At 66.1% G+C, this 12,920-nt stretch overlaps 1 protein-coding gene across 4 annotated transcripts; it reads left to right on the top strand.

Annotated features, from left to right (window-relative positions):
- Positions 1-3,434: 3,434 nt before the first annotated feature.
- Positions 3,435-12,833, top strand: LOC105471939 (EGF like domain multiple 7). Of its 4 annotated transcripts, XM_024789801.2 has the most exons (11): positions 3,663-5,042; positions 5,192-5,282; positions 5,467-5,646; positions 8,701-8,822; positions 9,017-9,133; positions 10,085-10,200; positions 10,397-10,492; positions 10,652-10,813; positions 11,426-11,490; positions 12,094-12,256; positions 12,429-12,833. In XM_024789801.2, the coding sequence occupies exons 4-11, from the start codon at positions 8,743-8,745 to the stop codon at positions 12,449-12,451; spliced, it is 822 nt and encodes a 273-aa protein (XP_024645569.2). In that variant the 5' UTR covers positions 3,663-5,042; positions 5,192-5,282; positions 5,467-5,646; positions 8,701-8,742; the 3' UTR covers positions 12,452-12,833. The 4 variants fall into 4 exon arrangements, with proteins under 4 accessions (XP_011723097.2, XP_024645569.2, XP_024645567.2 ...); XM_011724795.2 differs by lacking the exons at positions 3,663-5,042; positions 5,467-5,646 and adding an exon at positions 3,435-3,628; XM_024789799.2 differs by lacking the exon at positions 5,467-5,646.
- The last annotated feature ends 87 nt before the right edge of the window (positions 12,834-12,920 follow it).

The following is a 12,920-nucleotide window of genomic DNA, read 5'->3' on the forward strand; positions in this document are numbered from 1 at the left end:
GCAGAGGCCAAAAGCACCCTGGTGAGGGGTTCAGGAGGCCCAGGAGGGCCCGGGGGGCTCCACCAGGCCCCTCCACGCCTCTCTGCCCAGCCAGCACGCTCTGGGAAGGTAAGGCAGCCCTTCCCCTTATAACTAACCTCAGAACATTCCCAGGGGGCTGGAAGGCCACTGGGACAACCTGGCTCTACTGACAGGAGAGCCGATGGGGAAACTGAGGCCTGTGTGGGGCACAAAGCTGGGACCAGAGCTCCAGCTTCCTGCCCCTGCCAGGCCTCCACCTCTGACGCCACCCCAGGCAGGGTGAGGCCCCAGGCTCCAGACCTTCCAGTGCCCAGATGAGGACAGCTGCAGGCCTTGGGGTGGCCGCCCTCTCCCACCAGGTCTCGCCCTCTGTGCTGGGCCCCTGAGGTGAGAAGAGGAGGCCAGACGGCCTGGCTTTTGTGGGGCTGCAGCCTGGGCAGGAGGCACTGCCGACTTCCAGAATGATTCCCTGCTGCGGGCCTGTGTGCCATGATCCCAAACATGATCCCAGATACACGCCAGCAGAGAGAGCGGCAAGCACAGGGAGGGGCACTCCAAGGACAGGAGGGTGAGGGAAGGGCCCGCCTGCCCCCTGCTGAGCCCCTGGGCCTTGGACACAAAGTGTGCTCCGCCCATAGCAGAACCCAGGGGCAGCCTCAACCCCCTGCACCCCTAGTACCCTCTGGAGTCCAAGAGGGTAGAGACAGAACCCACTTCTGTCCCCTGCCAACTCCTCGCCCCTCCTGTCCCTGCTGGGCCCCTGGCATTAGGGCAGTACCCCAGTCCGCCTCCTGTACCTGCCCCTGAGGCTCCGGGAGCCTGAGAGAGTGGAGTGCCCCTCCTGTGGTGGCTCCAGGAGACGGGATAGGGCAGAGCCCGGCACTCTGGGCCTGAGCCCAGGCCTCCTTCCCTCGGGGAGGGTCTAGTCTTGACCTGGGGAGGGGCTGGGGGCAGGGCAGAGCTTGTCAGGGGGGGTTGCAGTGAAGAACAAGTTGGCCGCAGGCTGGGCCTAGCCCCCCAGGCTGTCACCAGGAGTCCAGTGCCAGGAGGACAGCCTGGGGAGGACCCAGACTCTGCCCTTGCCCCCTGGCCGGTAAGCACAGCAGTGAATTCACCGGGAAGGCCCCCAATGGACCAAGCCTTAGCGAGACTCGTGCACTTGGCTACTCAGCTACTCCTGCCCCGAGCTGTTCCCTGGCCAGACAGGTCTGATGACAGGGGCTGCTCCAGGCTGGGACATAGGACAAGCTGGGGTGGGGGACATGGGGCTCCCCAAGAAGAGGAAGGAAGGGTGAGGCGGCCTCCTGTGCCAAGCATCCTAGCCCTGCCCAGCCTCCAGGCTCACCTGGGCCGGTCACTTCTCCCTCTGGGCCTCAGTTTCTCCCTGTGTACACAGAAAGGGTTGAATCTAGCCCACCCCACGCTTGTAGGTTCTTCTACCCGCAGGCCAGCACAAATCCAGGGGCGTGCAGGTGGGGGAGGAGGGGGCAGGCCGCAGGGACGCAGACAGAGGGCAAGAGGGCACCTCCTGGGATGGGGACACAAGCCTATTGGGCCCTATATGCAGGAGTAGCTGAGTAGTCGAGTGCACGAGTCTTGATAAGGCTTGGCCCGCTGGGGGCCTTCCTGGTGACTTGACTGCTGTGCTTACAGGCCAGAGGTGAGGGCAGAGTCTAGGTCCTCCCCAAGCTGTCCTCCTGGCACTGGGCTCCTGGTGACAGCCTGGGGGGCTGGGGCCAGCCTGCTGCCAACCTGTTCTTCACTGCAATCCCCTCCTGACAGCTGGAGGGACAGGCTGGCCAGGGCAGGACGAGCCACTGGGGAGAGTCAGGGGGCCAAGGGAGGCACAGGGCGGCTGAGGGTGCGGCCAGTAGGGTAAGGGCCAGATCCCAGGGTGGCCTAGTGTGGAGGAAGTGGGGAAATGGGGTTCTGCCTATCCGCTCCAACCTCGGGGCAGGGGCCACCTCTGGAGAGAGGCCCCTCCTGCTCAGACCAGCAGTGCCTGGGTGCCAGGAGTGCCCCCTTCAACCATCTCAATGACCACGGAGCAGGTGCAGAAACTGAGGCCTGGAGAAGAGTGAGGGCCTGCCTCGCTGAGGCCCTGAGCCCTGACCACAGCCTGGTGCCCAGAGTAGACCCTTCCTCTGGCCATGGGTAGAGGGGAGCTGGTCCCTGCTTGAGGGGGAGGTGCATCACGTGTGGGTGAGGTTTCCCAGCTGCCCTCCAAAGTCCAGTGGGGAACTTCCCCAGCTGCCCCAGCCTCCCTTGGCCCAAGTTGTCCAGCTGAGTGGGCCTGGAGAGGTGGGGACACACTGACCGCCCAGGGCCAGGGAAATGGGGGTGTCCCAGGCATCAGGCCGACAGGGGCTGACCCCAAAGCAGGGCTCACACCCCACAGACAACGGGGCTGGGAGAGACCCTGCTGTCCTGGATTTTCAGGCTTGCCCTCCGAAGCCACCCAGCTCCCTTCAGCACCGTGCCCCTCCCACCCAACCCACCATTGCCACAGCGGCTCGCTTGGCCTGAGGCTCCCACTGCCACCTGAACAGGGAAGCTAAGGGTCAGACCTGGGGGCTGGGACCCCAGGAATGTGACACAGCACCCCCTGTGATCACCCACAGTGTCGCGCATCCCTCCCTGCACCCCCGGCCGCAGTCTGCTGCCAGCCCAGAGCACCCCTGTGAAGTGGGGCTGAGGGCATTGGGCCTGCTTGCCCATCTCCAGGGCAGGGGCTCACGGTCTCACTGGCAGCTCTCTTGGGGGAGACAGCTTGGACTCCATGCCTGCCGCCTCCCATCACCCCCTCACCATGGCGGACCTTGGCAGACCTTGGGCCTCAGGGACCCACAGAACAGGCTGTTCTCAGACCACTCAGCCTGTCTTGCCACCTCAGTCCCTTCTGGCCAGGCCTTGCCACTCGCCACCCTCACTGGTCAAGGCTCCAGTGCTGGTCCTTGCCTTAGCCTGGGGCCCCTCCAGGCTCCCACGCTGTGTCACACACATCTGGGGGTGTCCTGGGGGAGAGCCCAGCACTCTGTGGCCCAAAGATGCAGCAGCTCCCTTCTGTCCAGCCACATGCAAGCGTGACCTGTGGACCCACGGTCCCGGGAGGGCCCTGGGCTTGTGTCCTCCATCCCACGCTCTCCCCAGAGTCTCCCCAGCAGGGTCCAGCCCTGCTTTCTGGCTGTTTTGGGGCTAGACTCTGATGGCCCATGGGACAGCTTCCCCACCCCCGGGCAGTTTGTCCAGGCCCCCTCACACGGTGGCCCCCGCCCCCCTTAGGCTCCTGTTTGTCCGACGACACGTCCCCGTTATCAGCGGAGAACACACACAGGAAGTCCGGCTGGGAAGGGCCCATCCCAATCCCGATTACCCGGGACGGAGCATAAAAAGCCGCCCTTCCTCGCCCGGGGGGAGCCTCCCTGCACCAAGCCAGCCCAGCACGGCTGCAAGGGAGGCTCCTGTGGACAGGCCAGGCAGGTGGACCTCGGGAGGTGCCTCCAGGCGGTCAGTGGGCCTAAGGCCCCAGCAAGGGCCAGGGTCCATCCCCGGTCCCAGGACGCAACAGCGGGCCACCATGGCTACGCCTGGGCTCCGGCAGCATCAGGTACGGCAGGGGTGGCCTTGGAGGGGCAGGGAGTGGACAGGGCAGGCCCCCCGTGCCCCTCACTCCCGCTGACCACGGCGCCTGCTGGCTGCTCCGCAGTCTGCTTCCCGGCGAGGTCACAGGGGAGGGGGTCCCGGTCTCCTCCCCTTCTGCACAGAGGAGGCCACTGAGGCCCCTGAGCCAAATGCCTGCTAGCGGGTAGCTCAGTGTAGATCCCAATCCAGTCTGCTGACTCCAACACTTCACCCCCAGCTGCCCTTCCCCTGAACCCCACCCTCTGGCCTTTCTCTCCCTCCGCAGAGCAGCCCCTGGGGTTGGCAGCAAAGTTCAGCTCAGCTGGGCCCGCTGTGAGGGACTTAGTGCTACATCCTGGAGTGTCCCAAGGGCTGGGGTCTCCTCAGCTTCTCCCTAGCAGTGAGGTCTGGGGAGGGGAATTGGCCCTGAGGGAGAGGAACCCCAAAGCCAAATCTGTAGCCAGGATGAGCGGTGTGAACCCAGGGTGTGGGACATGGGGCTCAGGCTTAGTGATGACTTGGTAGGGCATCGTGGGCAAATAGGTGACTCTGTGGGCCCCCCATGGACCTTGGAGAAGCCCTTGTTCTCCCTCTCCCCAGCCCCATGCAGAGTGGCTGAAGCCCCATCCCCAAACCCCCGGAGTCATAGTGGGTCCCAGAAGGCCCCACTTTTTGTCTCATACGTCCACACCAAGAGGCCTGTCTGAGAACCCCCACTTTCCAAATGGTGGGGCCTAGCCAGGACGGGGGTAGCGAGGGCTGGCTCGGGGCCGCCCCGGAGCTGCCCCTTCTGCTCCATTGCCTCTTCCAGATTCAGGCAGGAGACGTGGGGAGGCAGGTCAAAGGGTTAAGTGACCGCAGCTCCAGAGATGAGGCCAGGGGCAGAGGACAGGGCAGGGTGGCTCTTCCCCCCAGAGGCCCCCTAGGCTCCACTCTGAACACTTCACTGCCGGGGGCTTGGTAAGAGCCCCGCGTGGGCTCAGGGTGCCAGGAGGCCCAGGACTCCCCAGTCAGATGAGGAACGATCCCTGACAGCAGCTGCTCTGGCCGTCCCTCAGACCACGTGCCAGGGGTTTCCAGGGCCCCTGGTCCAGAGCAGTGGCCACCGGATTGCAGGGTGGAGCGGCCTTATTTTGGGGGCTCCTCTCCAGGGACCTGGGCCCCTCCTTTCCTCCAACTCTCATGCACCAAGGTAGGACCAAGCTGGTGGCCCTCCTCAACCCATCTGCAGGCCTCTCGCCCAGCACCCTGGGTTTTGGGGACGGACCTCCAGCTCCACTCACAGCAGCCTTTCATCCCCACGCCGGGGAGTCCAGGGCTGGAGGCAACAGCCCCATTTTACTGAGGCCAGGAGCTGTGGATCCGAGAGGACGATCAGCTCGGGACAGGATGGGATCGGGGTAGGTACAGGATGGAGGCCTGTAGGCCTAGTGCAGGTGGAGGTCCCACAGCAGCACCAAAGGCTGGACCCGGGCCATCCCAGCCCCCAGACATCAGGGTGACCAGGACTGTGCATAGGCACTAACCCACACCTCCTCTCCAACCGCAGCCCCCAGGACCGGGGAGGCACAGGTGGCCCCCACCACCCGGAGGAGCAGCTCCCGCCCCTGTCCGGGGGATGACGGATTCTCCTCCGCCAGGTGAGTCCGGGAAAACCCCTTGCTCCCAGGGAACACGTCTCACACAGGTGCCCACACTGGCTACGAGACAGGGCGCTGGCTCCTGCAGGGGTCTGAGGGGCTACTGAATTGGGCTGGGGCTTGTGCGGCGCCCTCAGTAACAGCTGCAACAATTGGGTTGTGGCCATGACCTCATCATCACTAGATCCCAGGGCTGTTTAGCCCCATCTTACAAATTTGGAAATGGAGGCCTGGAGAGGAGAGGTGACCAGCCCAGGGGCCTCCGGTGTGAGAAGACTCCCTGGGGGCCTGTGTATTCTCTGGGAGGAGAGTGTTCCACGATGGCCCTGACTGTCCTGAACACAGCAGTGACCCAGTGAGCCCGGTGAGGGTGCCTGATGCCTGAGAGAGGGCCAGGTGGGGGCCGGCACAGGGGCCCCCAGCCTAACACGCTAAGGCTAGGAGGGAGGCCTGGGCTCTGCCATGTGGTCTTGGAGGAGTCCCGGGTCTCTGGGCCTGGGGTGGGGACGGTCATGATGCCCACTGCCTGCGAGGCTGCAAGACCGAGCTCAGTGCTAACCAGCACCGGGTGCCTACCGCGCGGCCCCCCAGTGGCTTAGATAGGCGTCCCGGGGTGATTTTCAGCCTGGGGGCTTGAGAGCTAGCAAAGGGCCCGCAGCCCCGTCAGTGTGGGCGCCCTGGGCGGCCTCTCCCGGCTCCTGGCAGCCGGGCTCGGTGGTCGTGCATCCGCTCAGCGAGCGCCCTGCCGCGGGGACTCGGGCCCTAGGATTCCCGGAGGGGGGCTGGGAGGCTGCGGCTCAGAGGCGCTTTTGCGTCAGCCCCGGGTTCCAGCGGAGTCACTGCCCGCCCGCCGCGGGGCCTCAGTTTCCCCGTCTGCGCAATGGGGGCGGGGCGGGGCTCCGGCGGGGCCGCCAGGTGGGGCGGGGCCGGGGGCGGGGCGGGGCGGGGCTCGGGGCCCCCACGGCGCGGGCTCGGGCGGCAGTGTCGGCGGCGCGTGCGCGCCCCGGATCCGGCGGTGAGTGCGGAGCGAGCGGGGCGCGCCGGGGTCGGGGTCTGCTCGTCGCCCGGGCTGGGGCGAGGGCGGGACCCGCGGAGCCCCCGGGGACGGGGGACCTGGCCCCGCGCGGAGCCGGGGACGGCTCCGGGACGAGACAGCGCGACCGCGGGGCCCAGAGCGGGGAGCGGGCCGGGGCGTCCGCGGCTGGGTCGGGCCGGGCCGGGAGAATGGGCCCAGCGGCCTCGGGAACCGGCTCCCCCTGCCGGCGGCTGGCGGGCGGCGCGGCGGAGAGGGCGGGGGGCGCCGGGGCCCCTCGTCCTACCCGGCCCGACCCAGCGCCTCGGGGCCCAGCCCCTGCTGCCTGCTCCGCCCCCCGAACCCCGGAGCCGGCCGCGCGGCTGGGAGGGGGCGGCGGTCAGGTCCGTCTCGCTCCGCCTCTGCGCCCTCCCTCGTGGACCTCAAGGTCTCCAGCCCCGCTCCCGCCGCGAGGGGTCCGCCAGTGCCTGCGGCGCGGCCAGGCCCCTCCCTCTGCGGACCCGGCCTCCAGTGGGTGGGGGCTGCGGGGCTGCTGCCGGGCAGGTGGGGAGGGAGCCGGTGGGCGCTGGGGGCACTGGGACCGGACTGCTGGTCCACCTGGAGCCGCCGCCCCCTCCCCGCCTGGCACTTCTGGGTTGAGGCTGTGGCCCCCCAAGGGAAATGGGGCTTGCAGCACCAGCTTGCAGAGCGCCACGGGCTTCCTCTGGCCTCGGGAAAAGCATGACTTTCAAAAATTGAGTGTCCACTTCTCAGCACCGCTTCCTTTCCAGACGACTCTCAGGAATTGTGGGGGGTGCTGTGCGAATATGTGTGGGGGGCAATGAGGTCTGGGAGATTCGCCTCTCCCCAGGCCTGCCCTGGCATCTCCCTGCCCACCCCAAGCCACCCGGCCGCTGCCCTACCTCTTCCTTCCCGGGTCCTCATCCCCAGTGTCACCTGTCCCCCCACTTCGAGTCTTGCTTTGGGGTCGCACAAGGCCCAGCCCCTAACAGTGTCCTTCACCCAGGGCCCATCCCCAGAGTTAATCTCCAGCCAGCTCTGACCCCTGGACAAACTCCTGCCCAAAAACTGCTGTGATGTCCCCACTGCCCCCCAGCTAAGTCCCTGCCCCTCAGCTGCCCAGGACAGCCTCTGCCTAGTTGGCAGCCTCTGCCCTGCCCTCTTCTCTCCAGCGCACGGAGAACAGGAGGTCCACGAAGGACCCCCAGCCACCCTCCCGCTGGGACTGGGTGATGCTGTGGCAGTGCCCGTGGGAAGCAGATGTGGGTGGGAAGACACCCAGTGGGGCTGGCCAGCAGCGACTGAGGACAGCGTGACTGTTTATAGGACTGGCCGTCAGAGCCAAGGAGGGGCCTCAGAAATCCTATTCTCGTATCTGAGGAAACTGAATCCCAGAGAAGGGACAGCCTTCCCAGCCTCTGCCCCTGAAGCCTGGCCTTTCCCTTCTGGGAGCCCTGGAGTGCCTCGGAAGGAACCCACCCAGCCTTTGGGAAGCACCCTTGAGAGGCCCTGGGTGGGACCCCAGAGCATGGCAGGGGCTCGCCAGCTCTCCAGACCCCTGGCTGTGTATAGGACAGAATCCCCACCCCCGGCATTGTCACAGACCATTAATTCTGGGCTCTCTCATGCTCTCAGGAAGCCTCACCGGGCCCCTGGCTCCTGTGGCACAGCCAGGAGGGGGTTGGATTCTGGCTCTGGTGACACTGTAGGGGGCTGCTGCCCACCCCCAGGTGTGCACCTGTCACAGCCACTGTCCCAGGATCCCTGGAGGCTGATTGCACACATATCGCAGCCTGGGAGGGACCCCCTCTAAAATGAAGGCTGCCCCTCTGGTGGTCTTAGAATGTGTGCACCCCCGAACGGTTCCTGCTGGCTTGCAGCTGCCGGCCCATCCCCCGGGGCCTGTTCCACACTCAGAAGATGAGAAACCAAAGCCCAGAACAGCTGAGGCCAGCATGTCCCTAGTGGGGCTGGATCTCAGCTCTGCCCGCGAACACCCCGTTTGCACAGACTGGGGTGCAAACTCACCCCTGCCCTACTGTGAGGAGGGTCCTGGAACCAGGCAGGACAGGAGAAACTGGGCCCCAGGAACTGGGGAGACGTCCAGCAGGATCCACTGGATTCCTGTACCAAGAGCTCTGGACAGCATCGCCCCCCTGTGGTCCCCAGGCTGTGGCCCCAGCTGTTTGTGGCTGGCGAGGGTCTCAATGGCTGGAAGAGGGGGCCAGGGGAGGAGAGAGTGGGCACCACCGTGGGGCTCTCCCACTGGTGGAGGCTCCAGCGGAGATGAGCTGGGCAGGCCTCATGGAGCAAGTGCAAATTGCATCCGTGGCCTGGGGGCAAAGCATCTTTGGGGAGACTTAAGGGTCATGCTTTGTGCCCCAGGCCACCCAGAGGAGAAGGCCACCCTGCCCGGAGGCACAGGCCATGTGGGGCTCTCAGGAGATGCTACTGGTGTGGCTTCTGGTGTTGGCAGCGGGCGGCACGGAGCACGCCTACCGCCCAGGGTGAGCCAAACCCTGACCTGTGAGTGCTGGGGTGGGGTGACCAGGAGCCCTCAGCCTGTCCTGGAGGCAGCCCTCAGCACCTGTGGGGGACTCCCTGGGGACTCCTGCAGAAGGTCCTGCCCCAGCCGCATGTCCCCATCATTCTTGGGTCCTGCTCTGGGACTCCTGGGCTGACCCCTCGTCCACCCCCACAGCCGTAGGGTGTGTGCCGTCGGGGCTCACAGGGACCCTGTCTCTGAGTCCTTCGTGCAACGCGTGTACCAGCCCTTCCTCACCACCTGTGACGGGCACCGCGCCTGCAGCACCTACCGGTGAGTGCCCCACCCAACCGAGCCCACCCAGCCCCAGCCTCCCAAGGCCAATCCCCCAAGTTGCCCCCATCTGCCACACATCAGCCTGTCGAGGGGGGGGCGTGAATCCTGGGGCCTAAGATGGGAAACTGAGGCCAGAGCCACGAGAGGGCCGACTGAGATGGGTGACCCAGGGCGGTTGGAGCCAAGGGGTTCCATGGTCACCTCCAACGTCCTAATCCTTGCTCTCGTCCCGACACGTCTCAAAGGGCAGCACCGCTAAGGGCATCCCCATGTTGAGAGGGGTCGCCCGTCCTGTCTGCACCCCTCCACTTCTGGGGGATTAACCCCTCCCTGCCCTGTATCCCTGGCTGCAAGGTCCCATCTCCACGGAATGGTGCCCGACTCCCCACTCCACTGAGCAGCCCCTCCACGTGACGGCCCCCAACGGGCACAGATGAGGCCCTGAGAGGTCCCGTGTGCCCACCCAAGGGGCTCACACCCCCCAGTCTCAGCCTCGGGCAGAGTCCTCCTTCCTCGGTGTGGGAGATCCACCCCCTGCTGGGGGAGGGGCTTGGGAATTCAGTCTCCTGGAGGTTTAAGAAGTGCTCCGATGCCCAGGGCCCACACTCTGCCATGACCCGCTGCAGGCCAGGCAGGCCCTCTCCTCTGGGCCTGGATGCCCCCACAGGAGGAGGCCAGATAGGTGGGGCACACACAGGCCTGGCCACTGCCTCTGCTCCATGCAGAATGTGGCTGGGCCTTCCTGCTGTGGCTTGAGTCCCGGCCAGCACCGGAAGTCCCAGGCAGGGAAACGGCTGTGCAATGACCCCTCAGTGCCATCCCTTGGGGAGAAGACCCCTGGGGACACGCTGGGGTGACTCTGTCCACTCTGAGAGGGGACTCTAGCTGCCCAGTGGGTGGCTAAGGGGGAGTAGGATGCTCCTCTGAGCTGTCCCGCCCACCCCACAGAACCATCTATAGGACCGCCTACCGCCGCAGCCCCGGGCTGGCCCCCGCCAGGCCTCGGTACGCATGCTGCCCCGGCTGGAAGAGGACCAGCGGGCTTCCCGGGGCCTGTGGAGCAGGTGAGGGCTATGCCCCTCGGTGCCTGGTGTTAGTCAGAAGGGCAGCTATTCCCCAGTCTTCCAGCAATGCTCCTGCTGCTTTTCTCAAACCCGGAACAAAGCACCACCTTGCCACAGAGCACCCACTCCCTAGCAGCTGCCCCCACAGGGTGCTGGGGACCCAACTGAGCTGGTGACCAGCCTCCCCTACCCACAGCAATATGCCAGCCGCCGTGCCGGAACGGAGGGAGCTGCATCCAGCCTGGCCGCTGCCGCTGCCCTGCGGGATGGCGGGGTGACACCTGCCAGTCAGGTGAGGCTGGCTCCACCCTGGGGGACCCTGGAAGGGGCCTGGGCACCTCCTTGCATGTCCTGGGGTTACTGCTGGCCCATGAGTGAGTGATTGTGAAGGGAGCTATGTCGGCAGGACCCCTCCCACAGGCATGGCCGCCTGACACCCCATTTCCCACAGATGTGGACGAATGCAGTGCTGGGGGGGCCGGCTGTCCCCAGCGCTGCGTCAACACCGCCGGCAGTTACTGGTGCCAGTGTTGGGAGGGGCACAGCCTGTCTGCAGATGGTACACACTGCGTGTCCAAGGGAGGGCCCCCCAGGGTGGCCCCCAACCTAACAGGTAAACTCAGCCCTGGCTGGGCCTGGCCTGGGGAGGTGGGCAGCCAGTGGACATTGCCACGTGGCTCTGTGTTAGGCACGGTGAGGGGCACTGGAACCTGGGTGGAAGGTGGTGGGGGCTCCCTCTCCAGGGAGGGAAGACGGGGCGGGAGGACAGGTGGGTTCCTGAGAACTGGGGGCAGGTTGCCTGGAGCCTCACGGTCAGCCAAGAAGGCGGAAGTGCTCGTCTGCGTGCAGTGCAGCATTCTGGAAGACGCCACGCCCCCGCTGGTGATGGGACATTATTACTTTTGGTACGCGCTGTGACACTTCAAACTCGTACCGTGAGTAATAATGCGCTGTCCACAGCACCGCATCGAAAGCGCCGCTGACACCACAGCTCCGACCTCCCTCAGCGTGGCCGGGACCCTGAGCAGCTGCGCAGAGCCATGCGCCCCGATGTACTTAGGTGGCACAGCCCTGAGACCTCTGGCCAGCGCCAGGCAGGCGTCGGGGCCGGCAGAGGCCTGGATCTGAGTCTTTGGGCTCTGCCTCTCCCTGGGGACAGGAGGGAGCCTGGGGGTGTGGGTGGGGAGCCGGCCGACCCTGACCCAGCGCCTGGCTCTGCCCCCAGGAGTGGACAGTGCGATGAAGGAGGAAGTGCAGAGGCTGCAGTCCAGGGTGGACCTGCTGGAGGAGGTGAGGCCTGGGGTGGGGCAGGTCCTCGCGACAGCGGAAGCCCAGGCCAGGATATAGGCTCCATAGTCTCCTGAGACATGGTCGCGACCCACAGATGGCTGGGGGTGGTCTGAAAAGGTCCTGGCCCTGGGGAGGCAGCTTCCTTGCTGCTGACTGCCGAGGGGGCCCTGGCCTGGATCCATACTGGGCAGAGGCAGCCAGACACTGACCAGGACCCCCAGGGCTGGAGGAACCAAGCGTGGCAGCCCCCTAGACCATACACACAGCCTGGACCCAGACAAGACTCCCCCACCCCCCACCACCTTTGTCCCCACCAGGACAAAGAGCTCTTGCCAGTCTTCCCACTGGCCAGTGGTCCAGCTGTTCCCCTAGTTCTGCCGGGGACCCCAGGGCTGGGACCACCCGGCCAGCCTGATGCCCCAGGCACCCACTCTGCCGCAGGCTCTTCTGGCACAGCAGCCCCCTCTAGTGGACACCTGGAGCCCTGCCGCAGGGGCTGGGGCTGGAGGCTTGTGGAGCCCTTCCCCGGGGGGTCCCCCCTAGACCCTGGTGGAGCAGAGAGGGCGGGGCCGGCCCGGAGTCACCACCCTTCTGCACCCGCAGAAGCTGCAGCTGGTGCTGGCCCCACTGCACAGCCTGGCCTCGCAGGCACTGGAGCACGGGCTCCCGGACCCCGGCAGCCTCCTGGTGCACTCCTTCCAGCAGCTGGGCCGTATCGACTCCCTGAGTGAGCAGATCTCCTTCCTGGAGGAGCAGCTGGGGTCCTGTGAGTGCCCCCCACCCTCCGGAGCCCTCCTCCCGGGTCTGCGCCCAGTTGGCCTAGAGGGGCTACCCAGGCTTGGGGGTCGGGGGTGACCAAAGGCCAAGGGGTCAGATCTGGCTGGGCGGGGAGGCTATGGGGAGCAGTGACCTCTGACCTTAGCCTCATCCAACCCTAGGCTCCTGCAAGAAAGACTCGTGACCGCCCCGGCGCCCCAGGCTGCACTGAGCCCTTCACCCTGCCGTGCAGCCCCCATGCCCCTGGGCGACATGCTGGGGGTCGACACCACTTTGGTGTCTCAGTGGAAGGCCAGGCAGGGCCCTCTTGCTCTTCCTCCTCCCCTTCCTCAGGAGGCTCCCAGGGCTCTGGTGTGGGGTGGGCTGTGGTCTTCTGTGTCAATCCACCCCTAGCCAGCCCAACGGCATCCCAAGGCCAGGTGGGCCCTCAGCCAAGGGAAGGTACGAGCTCACGGACTCTCTGCTGGAGACTGGGACCCGTGGCACAGGCCAGGCAGCCCGGAGGCTGGGTGGGGCTTCAGTGGGGGCTGCTGCCTGACCCCCAGCAGAATAAAAATGAAATGTGAGCTGCTGTGTCAGTGGATGGACTCGGGGCCTGGGGGGAGGGCTCTCACCTCCTGGCCACCCCACCCAGACCCGCTGCCGGGTGCCGG

Source organism: Macaca nemestrina, chromosome 14, assembly GCF_043159975.1.
Source record: "Macaca nemestrina isolate mMacNem1 chromosome 14, mMacNem.hap1, whole genome shotgun sequence".
NCBI lineage: Eukaryota > Metazoa > Chordata > Mammalia > Primates > Cercopithecidae > Macaca > Macaca nemestrina.